This window comes from Chinchilla lanigera, unplaced genomic scaffold, assembly GCF_000276665.1.
Source record: "Chinchilla lanigera isolate Chin_1 unplaced genomic scaffold, ChiLan1.0 scaffold00014, whole genome shotgun sequence".
NCBI lineage: Eukaryota > Metazoa > Chordata > Mammalia > Rodentia > Chinchillidae > Chinchilla > Chinchilla lanigera.
In genome coordinates, this window is record NW_004955415.1 from 32,620,576 (window position 1) to 32,634,197 (window position 13,622).

General features: G+C 60.3%; 1 protein-coding gene across 1 annotated transcript; it reads right to left on the bottom strand.

Moving 5' to 3' along the window:
• Positions 1–666: 666 nt before the first annotated feature.
• On the bottom strand, positions 667–7,975 carry LOC102015510 (collagen alpha-1(II) chain-like). The gene is made up of 3 exons (XM_005381144.1): positions 7,855–7,975; positions 7,252–7,637; positions 667–1,966 (listed from the first exon to the last, which is right to left on the bottom strand). Exons 1-3 carry the CDS (start codon positions 7,973–7,975, stop codon positions 1,730–1,732), a joined length of 744 nt encoding a protein of 247 aa, XP_005381201.1. The 3' UTR covers positions 667–1,729.
• Positions 7,976–13,622: the final 5,647 nt, after the last annotated feature.

Genomic DNA, 13,622 nt, shown 5'->3' on the forward strand with positions numbered 1-13,622 from the left:
GAATATACACTTGGCCCGGAAATGTCTTCCGCCTCACGCATACACCTTCAGCCAAACTTCCTTTCTAGTCACGCTAGTGGCAACGCCTGTCATCCTAGGACTCAGAAGGCTGAGGCAGGAGGGTCGCCAGGGGTCCGAGGCCAGCCTGGGCTGCTTAAGATCCTGTCTCAAAATATGTCCTAAAAAAACTTTCCTTCCAGCATTCTCAGCAGACTCCCCGGCTCTCTCCCCAACAAGCCCAAGTTAAGTGCCAGTTGTCTCCGCATGTCACCCTCAGGCCCAAGCCCCTACACCCCTAAGTCGGGCTGCGTTCCCTCCCCTTCAGCCCGAGCATCATTCTTGGTAACCCTCACTTAGCTCCATCCAGAAGAGCGTCACCCCAAGACGTCCCTCAAGATTTCATCGCCAACCTCGGGGGCCCCCTTCATCCACAGGAAAACAAGTCTGGCTTTTCCCACCTTCCTCAGTGCAGAAGTGGGGAGCAGGTGAGGTGCAGACCCAGGACGCCAGGACGCAAAGGCTGAAAGTGTAGCCAGGCTGGGAAGCTCAGCAGTAAGCACTGGCCCAAGCACGCTCAAGGCCCAGAGTTCCACCACCAGCGTGGCAAAGGGAAAAAGACGCTGAAACTGTAAGGACGGGGACAGGATAGAATCAGACCATCAGAGCTCCAGGGGTGAAGCTGGGACATTTATTTTACTGTGCAGCAGGTAATACAAACGCTGCCCGCTCTCTACCCTAAGCCCATCTGCCCCTCCCTGGGTGACACCAGCCCAGCCCTGATGACCTGGGCATTTCACTTGACCTTCCCAGTCCCACTCCTAAAGAGCCCCCCTCCCGTCTGACTGGGGGACAGCAGCACCGAGGAGAGCAGGACAGGCTGACCCCGGCCCCAGGACGAGGGAGGCCTGCTCCTGTCTTTTCCGGGCCCGTATGGGCTTGTTCCTTGCCCCGTGTGCCGTTACGAATCCAAAGGGCCCAGGGAGAGGAGACCAGGCACACTCGGCCAAGTCAGGCCAGCTGGTTCCGGAAGCTGGGAGTTGGCATTTAACGGTCAGGGGGCCTAAGGCAGCTTCCTCTTGGGTAACTGGCGGCTGGGAAGGTGCAGCCTCCCTGCCAGGCTTAGGAGAGGAAGGGCTGAGCTGGGTGTGGTGGCACACGCCTTTCATCCCAGAACTCAGGAAGCTGAGACAGGAGGATTGTCTGGGCTACACAGTGAGTTCAAGGCCAGTCTGGACTACATAAGGAGACCCTCTCTCACAACACAAGGGAGGGGCTGAGGTGGCTTCCCTTCTTAAGGAAGGTGCACCCGCCCACCCACGTGTCTGTCTGCCCTGGAACTGCAGCAGAGCCTGCACGAGGTGTGGCCGTGTCAGGGTCACAGGGGCCCTAACGCAGACGGGGAGATGGCCTGCAGCGGATACCTCGACCCGGGCCGGGCACCGGCTCGCCCCCGCCCGCTCCTTCAGACATATCCGGGTCTGTCTGGTCTTCCCGGCAGCGGGATGGCCAGGCCGCTGGCTCCAGGGGGCTTGACTCCTGTTCCTGCTGAACTGAGCCAGTCTGCACAAATCCACTGTGTTTCAGCTCAGTAGGCACAGGAGGCAGAGCCCGGGGAAGCCGCAGCAGGCAGAGAGGTGGGGCGGTGGAGGCGGGGCCTGGGGGACGGAACTTAGCCACTGTGAACACGACTTGGTGTGGACCCTGCTCACAAGCGGCTAAGCCCTGCTCCTCAGGCCTGACGTGGCAGCGGTGGTGGTGGCGGCGGAGGCGGCGGCCCTCTCTGCCACCTCATCCCCAGGTGCAGTTGGGCATCCTCGGTGGCAGCAGTGGCTTGGAGACAGAGCTCAGGGTCGGTTGGAAATCCCTGGCAATGTGATTTGTGACAGACAGCAAATCCCATCCCCAGGAACCCCAGCTGGCCGTGGCACGGGGGTGGGGGGCCCTGGGCGGGGCCAGAGGCTGGCACCTGGAGGGGAGAAAGCAAAGGAGGTGATGTGATTTGGAGACACCACCCTCTGGGGTCCCCACCGGTGTCGCCCTGAACTCCTGGCCAGCAGCAGCAACGTTGGTCCCAGCCCAAGGTGCAGACAGATGCCCTCCGCACCCTTCCAGGCCAGGCGGCTGCGGGAGTTCCAGGGCCAGCTCCAGCCCAGGCGCCACTCCTCCAGTCTCCCACCCCAAGCCCAGGCGGCCAAATGGGGCCACGCAAGGAGAGAGGAAGCCGAGGGGGGGCGGGCAGGCGGGTGAGGAAGTGATCTCACCCCAGCTGGCGCCACTTCCTAGAAGCCCGAAGGGCAGGAGGAAACCACGGGGCCTCCCCCCCATGGCCCTGTCTCCTCAGTGGCCAGGCCCCGGCCTGCACTCCTGCAGGGTGGGTGCAGGCACCAAGCACCCCGATCTGCCCCGACATCCCGTTCCACTCAGCACAGGACCCAGTTTGGCAGACGCTGGCCTCCTCACCCAAACACCCGGCCTGAGTTCAAGACCCAAACGCGGCTTCCCAGGTGCCCGGGAGGCCTGTGCTTCCCCGTCTATAACACCAGGGTAAGAAGTGCCACAGAGCAGTCCAGGGAGCTTGCACCAAGAAGAAGTCTGTCATCAGCCAGCGCCCAGCGCTAGGCGTGGGCCACTGAATCTGTGAGGCCCAGGGAAGAACAAAAATGAGCAAATTAAGAATTTTTTCCTTTTTGAGACAGGGGTTTGGGCTCACTCTATTTCCCAGGCTGGCTTTGAACTCTGCAGCGATCCTCCTGCCTCAGCCTCCCTAATGCTGGGATTATATAGGTGTGCACCACCACTCCTGGCTGTAAATTAAGAATTTCCAGGGGCCGGGGTGCGGCCCAACCCTAAAGCATGCGCTTAGCATGTGCGAGGTTCCTGGGTTCCATCCTCAGCATCACCATCACCAAAAAATAAAACGTAAGAGGATTTCACAACCTTGCAATGAAACATTAAATCAAGATCAGTTCGTTCCAAGGAGGAGTTTGCCAAGGCCACCCTTGCCATGATCCATGGCTGGAAAAGCCCAGTTTTAGAACCAGTCAGATGAATCTGAAACCCACCCCCAGATCCCTGGCTGGGCGGCTCTGGGCAAGTTGCTCCAGCCCTCTGTCCCCCGCAGAAGAGTGATACCAGTTATCTACTGTGTAAGTGGCTGTCCGTGAGGATCCTGGGAGTAATGTGCGTCATCGGGACACTGTGGCGCTGTCACTGCTGTCGCACGGCACAAAGAGGCCAGAAAACGACAAGGATCCCGGTGCTAATGTCCAGATCGCGGGTCCCCGGCCCCTGGGAAGTGGGCAGTGAGAGATGTCCCGTGCCCCCCATACCCACACTCGGCCCACAGTCTCTCCCACACCCACGGGGCCCCCGCCCTGTCCCCTCAGGATCTGGGGGTGTCAACTGGGAGCAGCTCCGGCCCCACAGGGCAGCCAGCCACCCCAAGCCGCCTCCGGAAGTGAGACAGCATATTCGTGTCCCAGGGACGAGAACGGGAAGGGCGGCCATTTGGCCAGGCCTGTTTCCTGTGGGGTTTCCCCTGCACAGAGCCCAGGGCTGCGCCAAGGCCACTCCCCACCCCACAAAAGGTCTGGTCCTGCACGGAGGGGCACCAGGTGCCCCAGGACCGGACACCTTCACCAATCCCCGGCTCCCCCTCGGGGGTCCTGAGACCCAAGCTCGGGGCAGCTGCATGGATGGAGGAGAGGGGCCCTTGTGCCAGGGCCAGAGTGCTGCCCCGGCTGGATGGGGACGCCAGTGTGCACAGGAACGCAGACAGCGGCTACGCACCAGACACACACAGGCCCCCGGGCCCCAGGAATGCAGCAGGGACAGCTTCCGCTGGGACTCCGCCGCCGCAGCCCACAAGCCTGATCCCCAAATACTTTCCACCCTCACAGAGCAGCTGGGATCGGAAAATACCAAGGACTGCTGGCCCCGCCCTGCCCGCCGCCGCCCAGCCTGTCACTAGCGCTTTGCCTAATGGGCCAGACTCTTAACAGAAGCTCCGTGGGCCGGCCAGAGCCGGCGGCCAGCAGGGGCTTCCCGGCCCAGCGCCGCCTGACCACTGATCCCCCACCCTCCACCAGAGCCCTCCCCCCGGCGGGGACGACGACAACTGCCCCCAGAGGTTGGGCAGTCCCAGGGGTAGGCACCCTGGCCAGGGGGTGGGGGGCGGGGCTGTAGCCCACCCATGGCGGGCGCTGGGGGCAGGCCTGGGATGGGAAGCGCATTGAGTCATCGCCTACAAACAAGGGAGATGAAAGGTGCGGCCCCTCCACACCGGAGCCACTCACAGAGCCCCCAGGGGCACCCCGCTGTCCACCCAGGAGGCCCTTCCCTGCGGGTACACCCCACCAGCCTGCGCCCACTTCTGCTGCCCCGCAAGCCTTGGCCTGGAGTTTATCAGCCTATAAGTGGCTTCTTTTTCTTTTTCTTTTTCTTTTTCTTTTTGAAGGATTGGGGGGTTGAACCCAGGGCCTTCGCACTGCGCTTCACCTCCAGACCGCTTTGATTTTTTTGAGCCGAGTCTCACTCAGTTGCCCAGGCTGACCTCCAACTTGTGATCCTTTTGTCCCAGCCTCCCAGGGAGCATCACCATGTCCAGCTGTCACTGGTTTCTGATGGCCTCGGTCCCCTGTTCAGGACAGCCCAGCAATTCACAGACCCATGGCTGGGGGTCCCTGGGCTCCCCACCACACTTTTGGGGTGTCAGTGCCCGGTCCCGGGTGGAGGGGCTTAGCATCTCAAAAGCCGCTTTGCTGCCCCTCACCACCGTGTGCCACATCCCGGACCACCCAGCCCCAGGCCACGGTGCAGTGACCACACCCAGGGTGGCGCCAGCCCCAGCACCCCGGGGCAAGGCGCCACTGGAGTATGACTCAGCCGTGCCCAGCATGGCGCATCCTGCTCTACCCAAGAATCCCCACACACCCACACCCATGACTGTCACACACATCCCTAGTGACTGGCCCTGAAGACTGGGCCTCTCCCAGACACACAATGGGGTGCACCCAGGACACCAGGCAGCAGGCGAGAAAGGGATTAGAGTACCCCCAAAGCAGCGTGGAGCCCAGGGCCTAGGCAGGAGAGGCGCAGGGCACATGGCTCTCCTCTCACACCCGAACGTTCCCAGTTCCAGATACTGGAAAAGGAGGCCAGGGTGATTCCCAGCCAGACCTGAGGACCACAGCAGGTCACACACAGCCAGCCGGCTCCTGGTGCAAAGAGTACCCAAAGTACAGCCAGGAGTAGTACCACACACTTGTAATTCCAGCACTCGGGAGGCTGAGGCAGGAGGATTGCCGCAACTTTGAGGCCATCCCTGGCTACATAGTGAGTTCAAGGCCAGCATAGAATACATGTGAAACCTGTCTCAACTTCCACCCCCTAAAAATAAAATACAAATGACAAAGTCCCAAAGAGAGGGTTGGAGGAAGTTTTCCTAAGACTACCCAGGGTTCCCAAAAGTGTCACTCACTGTGGAGAGAGCCCCCATCCAAGGTGCAGGGCAGACCCTTGAAAAACTTCTGAGGTTGGGCGTGGTGGCGCATGCCTGTAATCCCAACACTAGGGAGGCTGAGGCAGGAGGATTGTTGCAAGTTTGAGACCAGCCTGGGCTACAAAGTGAGCTCAAGGCCGGCCTGAACTGCATAGCAAGACCCTGTCTCAAAAAGACCTCCCCCCACCAAAAAAAGAAAAGTTCCTAAAGATGGATAAGCCCCACATGGATGGCTGACAGCAGGCAGGTGGCCCCACGGTCTGCACAGGCCCTGTCACCCCAGGAATGCAGATGCACAGCGCCTGTCCCACAGCTGCAGCCCACACACAACATGTGGGCTCCACCTGCAATCGGACAGGGTGTGGGCATGGATGAGGGGTCCCTACAAGAACCCTGAGCGTGTATCTCTGCCCTCTCCCCGGCAAGAAGGAATCTTCAGAGATGCAGAGGCTGGGCCAGCACAGACAGGCCCGACCCCCGGACACGCCCTGTCACGCATGGACTCTGCGTGCCAGCCCTAGGCCCAGCCAGCAGCTATTTTAGGTCCCCTCCAGGCCCATGGGCAAGGCCTGCTGCCCGCTGGGGTCTTGAGGGAGCTCCCAGAGGGCACCCTGCAAGCGCAGGAGGCAGTCAGGCCCCTCCTGGAAGCCAGGGCAAGCTCGCACCAGGCCCCGGGGCGCGTGCCTTCCCAGGACGCCGGTACAGGAACACATGTGCCCAGGCTGGCCCGGCAGGGCGTGTGGGCGAGCGGACAGGGTGTGTCCCACATCACCTCGCCCCTGAGCCGGGCACCTGTTGGGCACTGCCTTCCAGCTCGGGCTGGCACAGACAAGACTGCAAAGAACAGGAGACCACCCTGTCACCAGCGGGCAGCTGGCTAGGGCCAGGAAGGGGACGAGGACAGCCAGCCAAGGGCACCTCCCAGGCGTTCAGGAGGCCCTGGGCCTGGTCCCCAACCCAGCCCGGCAGCAAGGTCAGGGCTGGGGCTGGGGGGCACCAAAGCAAAGCTGGAACCAGGGGCCCCTCTGAGGCAGGCATAGAGAAGCCGAGCTTCAGCCAGGGCGCCTCACCTTCCTCCTGCAGTGTAAGGGGATGGGGTCCCCAGAGCAAACAGGGCTGGGGAGTCAGCCCTCTAGGGGACCCCCAAACCTGGCCCGTTCCTACCAGCATTGCACCAGCCACTCCTCAAAGGGGACAGGCGTATCCAGGAGACAGAGACACCCCAAGCCCCAGCTGCACCAGGGCCCACCAGACCCTCCCCACAGGAAACGGTTCCTCCATTCACCCCAACTTGTCAAGAACTTGAAAATGACACCACTTCCCTCTCATCCAGAAAACTCGGGGAGTCCCTTCCTCATGCTTTCCGCCCAAAGCCCAGGTAGGGGCCCCGTGGAGCCCCTGCGCACACCCTGCCCCGCAAGCCCAAGCCCAACTCCAAAGCAACAGGGACCCTACCTCCCTGCCTTCCCAGCAAGTCCCCAGGGTCTCTTGGGGCGGGCCTGGGGGGTTCATATCGGGCCGCCCTTCCCCCATCCGCAGGGATCGCCCCAGGACTCCGTCGCCGTCACCCCAAAGGCCCCTTCCTGGCTTCCCCCCAAGTTCCCGCCGCGCCGCTCCCGTTGGCAAGAGTTGGGGACCCCCCCCAGGCGCACCCCCATTCGGCCCGTGAGGCCGGCTCGGAAAAGTTGCCGCCGCTTCCGCACGCATCCCACCGGGTCCCCCTGGCCCCTTCGGGTCCGCGCCCGACTTACCAGGGAGGGGGAGCTGGCCAGACCCCGAAACGCACGCGGCTCGCGCCCCACTGCTGCCGGCCGCAGGGCCCCGTGCTTTAAAACCTCGCGGCGCTGGGGGGCGGGGCGGGGCGGGGCGTCACCGGGTGCACACCCACCCACCCCACCCCCGTCCCCCAGTTCGGCCTGCACCCCCAGTTTAGGCCCAACTTCGTCCTCCTCGTCCCGACCCAGGTCCGCGATCCGCGTGGGCCTGGCGTCCCGGGCTCCTCCACCCACGCCGCGCGGCTTCGGGAAGTCCCTCCTCTTATCCCGCCCAGCCCTTGCCTGCTCTCCTGGAGGAGCCCTTGCCTCCCGGCCGGGGGTCCCTGAGCCCAAGGGCTCTGCCCTCTCCAGGCTTCCTACCACTCACCCACCCAGGAGTTCCGGGGAGCTCCCCAGCGCCCGGCACCCCTGGGGAGCGCAGCCCAGGGTCCTTCGCTCCTTCCCTGCGCGCCTGCCTCTGCCTCCTCATCCTCCAGCCTCCCCTCCACGAGGAACACGGAGCCATTGTTCCCGGGACGAGGCCCTGCCTCGGGGCCTGGCCCTGAGCCCAGGTGGGGGGCCGGGAACAGGACTCCACACAGCCGCGGCAGGCAGGCGGGGTGCCCTCTGCGCCGGCAGCTCCTTGGGCCCACATGGCTGCCTCTCCGTCCTCCTGGAGAGAGAAGGAGGCTGGCCCCGGGGCCACCGGCCCAGTCACCATTGTCCCGCTGAGGACCTTCAGAGCCCTGCCCAGAGCTAGGTGGTCACAAGGGGAAGAGGGTTCCCAGCCCACCCCCCGAATTTCTCAAATGCTGCCCTGGGCACCCACCTCCAGCAACCCGGGCTCCCCCTTTCCCAAAGATGCTGGGGAGGGGGTGGCCCAGCAGCAAGCCCGGGCAGGGGACCTGGACTGGAGGGACGGGTTGGACACCTGTGTCACCTCACTTCCCAGAATTCCTCCAGTGTGCCCCTTTTGTCCCTCCTAAGTGGGGTCTCAGCAAAAGCCACACCCAGCTGCTACTGTGGGGCCCAGGCCTGGGGCTCCCCAGCTTTCTTCTCATGCAGTCGGAGAGGGAGGCTGGGGCTGGCCCGGCTGCAGGATTCAGCAGGTCGGGGCAGAGCCTCCTGCCGCCCTTGGGGCCCCTGGGAGGAGGATTTGGGGTGGCACAGAATTCCCCAGCTCAGGGCAGGGCCGGAAGGTGGGAACGTGGCCTCCTGAGGGTGGAGTTTCCAGGGCGGGTCTGGGGTCCTCCTGAGGACCTCCACAGGAATACACACATGCACCCCAGAAGTAGAAAGTGTGTGTGTGTGTGTGTGTGTGTGTGTGTGTGTGAGAGAGAGAGAGAGAGAGAGAGAGAGAGAGAGAGAGAAAGAGACAGTCTCACTGTGTAACTCAGGCTGGCCTTTAACTTAATATGTAGCCCAGGCTGGCCTCGAACTTGAAGCAATCCTTCTGCTTCAGCCTCCTGAGTGCGGAGATAACAGGTGTGCACCACTGTCCCTGGCTGAAAGTGGCCCAGTTATAGTGACGTATACCCTGCAGGAGCCTGCCCATGCAGGAGCTGCCGGGCACCAGCTTGTGGGGACTCCCAGAGCACCCAGCCTTCTCTCTAGGGCACCCACATTTGTCCCCACAAGGCCCCAGGCTGCAGCTCCCCAAGGACCACAGCCACCCAGATCAGAGCTTGCCAAAGTAGCCTATTGATTTTTGTGTCCTGTCAGAAAAGGGGGAGGGGATGGGGCAAGGGGAGGCCAGATCAAGTGGCACAGGCCACGCACATGCACACTTTGTTGATTCTCCTGACTGATGTCCACTGAGTACCTGTTGTGTGCTATGTGTGGTTCCAGGCATTGCAGACACACGGGGGACAAGACAGAAAGAAACCCCTGAGGCTCACATCTGCAGGAGCAGGGGATGCACATGGTCAGCAGGTACATGTGTATAAAATACATAGTGTGTTGGGAGCTAAGGGTGGAGGTGGGAGGGATGGGGATGGGGTTGGGTGAAACAAATGCAGCCAAGGGAATAGCAAGTATCCAGCAGGTGCCCAGAACAGCCAGTGCAAAGGCCCTGGGGCATACTGTACACTATTTGAGAAACTGCAGAGTTCAGTTTGATGGGGGTCAGAAGAGGGGTATGGAATGGAGGACAGCTGAAGTTTCTACTCTTGCTACCCCAACTTTCTAGCCAGATGTCTCTGGCCAAGTGCTTATACGTCTGTGAGCATCAGATTCTATCTGTGACACAGCTCGGTTGGTTGCCTGTGGACGCAAGGCTCCAAGATGCACTTTGGAGGCGGGTCAGGGACACACACCAGGCCAACCAGGTGCATGGGGGACCAGGTAAGTGATCCTGCCAAGACAGCGGTGCCACAGGTCACGCCGGCTCACACGCAGGGCGCCTGCCGGGTCCCATGGCAACGCTGCACACAGAGACATCAAACAGGCCTGCCGAGGAAGTCCCACGTCACTGTGGTCAGGGTGGCCCCGCCCCGCCCAGCCCCTGGCTGGCGGCTGGCGCTGTCCCAGGCAGGGCCCCTGGCTCCCGTCGCCCTGACGACTGGCTGTGTTGTGGGCTGTACATGATCCCCAAGTCCCTACCCTGCGCCAGGCACTGCTACTGCCCACATCCGGGGAAGGACACGGTGGTGGCCTCAGCTACTGCCGCTAACCTTTCTATCCAACTGCCACAGACTGGTGTCCCAAGCCCTGTTAAAGACTTTGCTTCCTACCTAGGGTTCGGAGGGCTAGAAAGGACACAGGCATCTGGGGGGACCCCAGCCAGGCACCTCACATCTCTCCCCCAAGGACTGGCCCCAGCATCACCAGGGCCACGGAAACAGCCCCCAGGCCTGGCCCAGCCCCCACCCTGAGCCTGACTCACCCAGCGCCAGTGACATCAAGGCCTGGCTGGCCACCCTGACCTGGCACCTCGCCAGAGCTGGGACAGCCCCCCCCCCACCAAAGTGTCCCATGGGCCTGCACTCTGCAGCTCGGGCCCGGCATGTAGAGGGTTAAGAAGGATCCCTTCTGGGGGTCTCCCCTCTTCATCCTACCCACCCTCTTTCCCGGGGATTTCGGGCCTCAGCCCCTCTGACGTCACTGGGGGTTGCTATGGCAACCGACCGAAGTTCCCAAATAAAATTACCGCGGGCGGGTTAAGTTTCCTAGGACGCAGCCGCCGGGTAAACAATGGCGGTGCAGGCGGGGCGGCCTGGCCGTCTGCGTCCTTCAACCCCAACTTTGCGAGGGCCCGGAGTCCCCCAGGCTCACCTTTTCCGCCCAGGACCCGAGAGCCCCGGAACCCCGAGGGTGCGGACACACAAACGGGGATAGAGAGGCCACCCTGAGCCGGGGAGTGGGCGCGGGGTCCCCGCAAGGAGCAAAGGGGGACGCCAGCGCCCGGCCGATCGCCCCGCCCCCCGGCCCAGCTGTGGCGGCTCCCAGCTACCCGGCTCCCACATCTGGCAGCCGCGCACTTCCTGTCGCCCGGCGGCCTGGAGCGGTGTAAAAATAACCCGCCTCCCCCCCCTCAACCCGCGGGCGTAGACGCGGAGCCTCGGCCCGGCAGGGCCAGGGGAGAGAGAAAGCGTGCTCGGAGGCGGCCATGGCCTCGGGAGAGGCCTTACCAGAGCCACCAGGAGCGGAGGGGACAACACCACAGTCTGCACTGCACCTCGGGGAACAGGGGCTGCGGCTCTTGATTGCTGGCAGGCCGGGTTTAAATGCATTTACCATTTAGACAAGTTCCAAAACAAAAAGCCTCCTGGCTTCAGTTTACCTATCTGTGAAATGGGAACGGTAAGTAGTACCCACTTCAAGGCCCATCTGCTCAGTCTAGGTTGTGCCTGAGTGGTGAGCGCTTGCTTAGGTGGTGCAAGGCCCTGCCCCCCACACACACACCAGCACCGCCAAAAACAGAAAAACTGCGCTTGTTCCATCTTTACCGTTTCTCTCTCCCAGGGAACCCCTGAGAATCCTTCCAAGTACAGTTACCACATACAACACACAGAACCACGACAGGCACGGTGCCTCACACCTGTAATCCCAGCACTCAGGGGGCTGAGGCAGGAGGGTCACCTTGAGTCTGATGCCCGCCTGGGCTACATGGGGAGCTCCTGTTTCAAAAAACCAAAGACAGCCGGCCATGGTGGTGCACGCCTGTAATCCCAGCACTTGGGAGGCTGAGGCAGGAGGATCGCTGCGAGTTTGAGACGGGCCTGGGCTACAAAGTGAGCTCAAGGCCAGCCTGAACTGCGTAGGGAGACCCTGTCTCAAAAAGACAAAAAAAAAAAAAAAAAAAAAAGACAAACCAAAACACACACACACACAGAACCAGTTCCACTGTATTTCAGATACACAACAGATCTTTTTTAAAGTATAAGTGTCTCTCATGCAATATTTGGAACACAAGAGATAATAAAAAACAAGAGATAATTAAAAAATTCTTTTATTTGTTCTGCATCTGAAATTTAAATTTATCTGGATGGCCTTTTTGTTGTTATTGTGAAATCTGCCAACCATATCCCCACACCTTATCGTCTCTGCTCTGCATACACGGCAGCAGCCAGGCTGCCTGAGTCCTGCTTTGGCCCTTCTGCCCACCCATAGTCTCCACAGTGGTCTCCTGATCCCCTCCCACAGCCTCCCTGGTCCCCACCTGCCTCTGTTTCTTTCTTTTTTTTTTTTTTTCTTTTTTTGGTCTTTTTTAGACAGGGTCTCGCTGTGCAGTTCAGGCTGGCCTTGATCTCACTTTGTAGCTCAGGCTGCTCTCGAACTTGCAAGGATCCTCCTGCCTCAGCCTCCCAAGTGCTGGGATTACAGGTGTGCGGCACCATGCCCAGCTACTGCTTCTGTTTCTCTGGGTTGTTTTTTTTTTTTCCCAGTACCAGGAATCGAACTTACAGCCTTGAGCTTGCCAGGCAGGCGCTATGCAGCTGAACTAAATCCCCAGTCCTCTGCTTCTGTTTCTTTATTCCACCCTTTGCCACTCAAACTCCTGACCATCCTCCCAAAATCCTTTTTCTTTTTTTCAGATTTTTTTTTCTGGTACCAGGATTCACTCCTTTTTTCTTTTTTCTTTTTTCTTTTTTTTTGGGTCTATTTGAGACAGGGTCTAGGTTTGCATTTCAGGCACACCTTGAGCTCCCTTTGTAGCCCAGGCGGGCCTGGAACTCCCAATGATCTTCCTGCCTCAGCCTCTCAAGTGCTGGGATTACAGGCATGCGCCACCACGCCGGACCATCCCCTGCCTTTTTAAATTTTTTTTTTTTTTTTTGTACTGGGAATCAAACTGAAGACCTTGTGTGCCCCTGAGCTATATCCCCGGCTCTCAATTTTATTTTTTTTAATTTTTTTTTTATTTTTCATTTTTTAGAGAGCATCTCACTAAGTCACTAAATTTCCCAGGCTGGGCTCCTGAACTTGAGGTCCTCCTGTTTCAGCCTTCCAAAATGCTGGGATTATAGCCACAGCTCCCTGCACCTGACTCTGAGCATTCTCCAGGAACCCTCCCGTGCCTCCCCACCGTGCCCTCTGCCTTTGACTCTTCAGGAACCCGGTACATCTCTTACCTCCTGCGTTTGAGTGATTGATTCCATCGTTTGACTAAGTTGCACTTTTTGCGGTGCTGCTGGGGATGGAAGTTCAGTCCTCCAGCAGGGTAAGTATGTGCTTTATCTGCGCGGAACCTCGGCACCTGAACGTTTTTCTTTTTTCCTCTTGTTTTGTTTTGGTTCTGAGTTTGGGGATTTTTTTACACAGCACTATGTAGCTCAGGCTGGCCCGGACCTCACTATGTGTCCCACACTGGTCTTAAACTCGTGGGAATCCTCGTGCTTCAGCCTCCCCCCACACACACCCTGCTTGCATTTCTTACACATTCCAGAGGCAGTTACTCTAGGGCAGCGGATGCCTGGCGAGGGGGACCACTAGGGGGTGCTGGGACAACCCGAGTGAGACAGGCCCTGGCCCCGGGGCACCCCTCCTACCCAGGGAGGGATTGGCACGGCCTCTGGAGGGACACAGCCTTCAGCCACCTGTGTCCAGAGTCCCAAGGAGCCCCAGGCCCCTGGGCCTTCCCACCCACGCTCAAGCTTGGGCTTGGCATGCGTGGCCCCTCTGCACAGGGACCTCGGGTATCAGACTGCGGCCAGGAGAGGCATAAACCCGAAGAGAGGGACTTGGGAGTCCACGTCACGCTAGGCCCCGCTTGGCCTCCTCCTGGCAGAGGAAGTCGACACTGTGACTCAGTTTCCCCAACCTGGGAACCGTCGAGGGCTCCGGAGAACACGACATGCGTGACTTAGATACACAGGTGCGAGAACAGGGTTTGGAACACAGACTTACTCGTGAAGTGTTGGCTACTT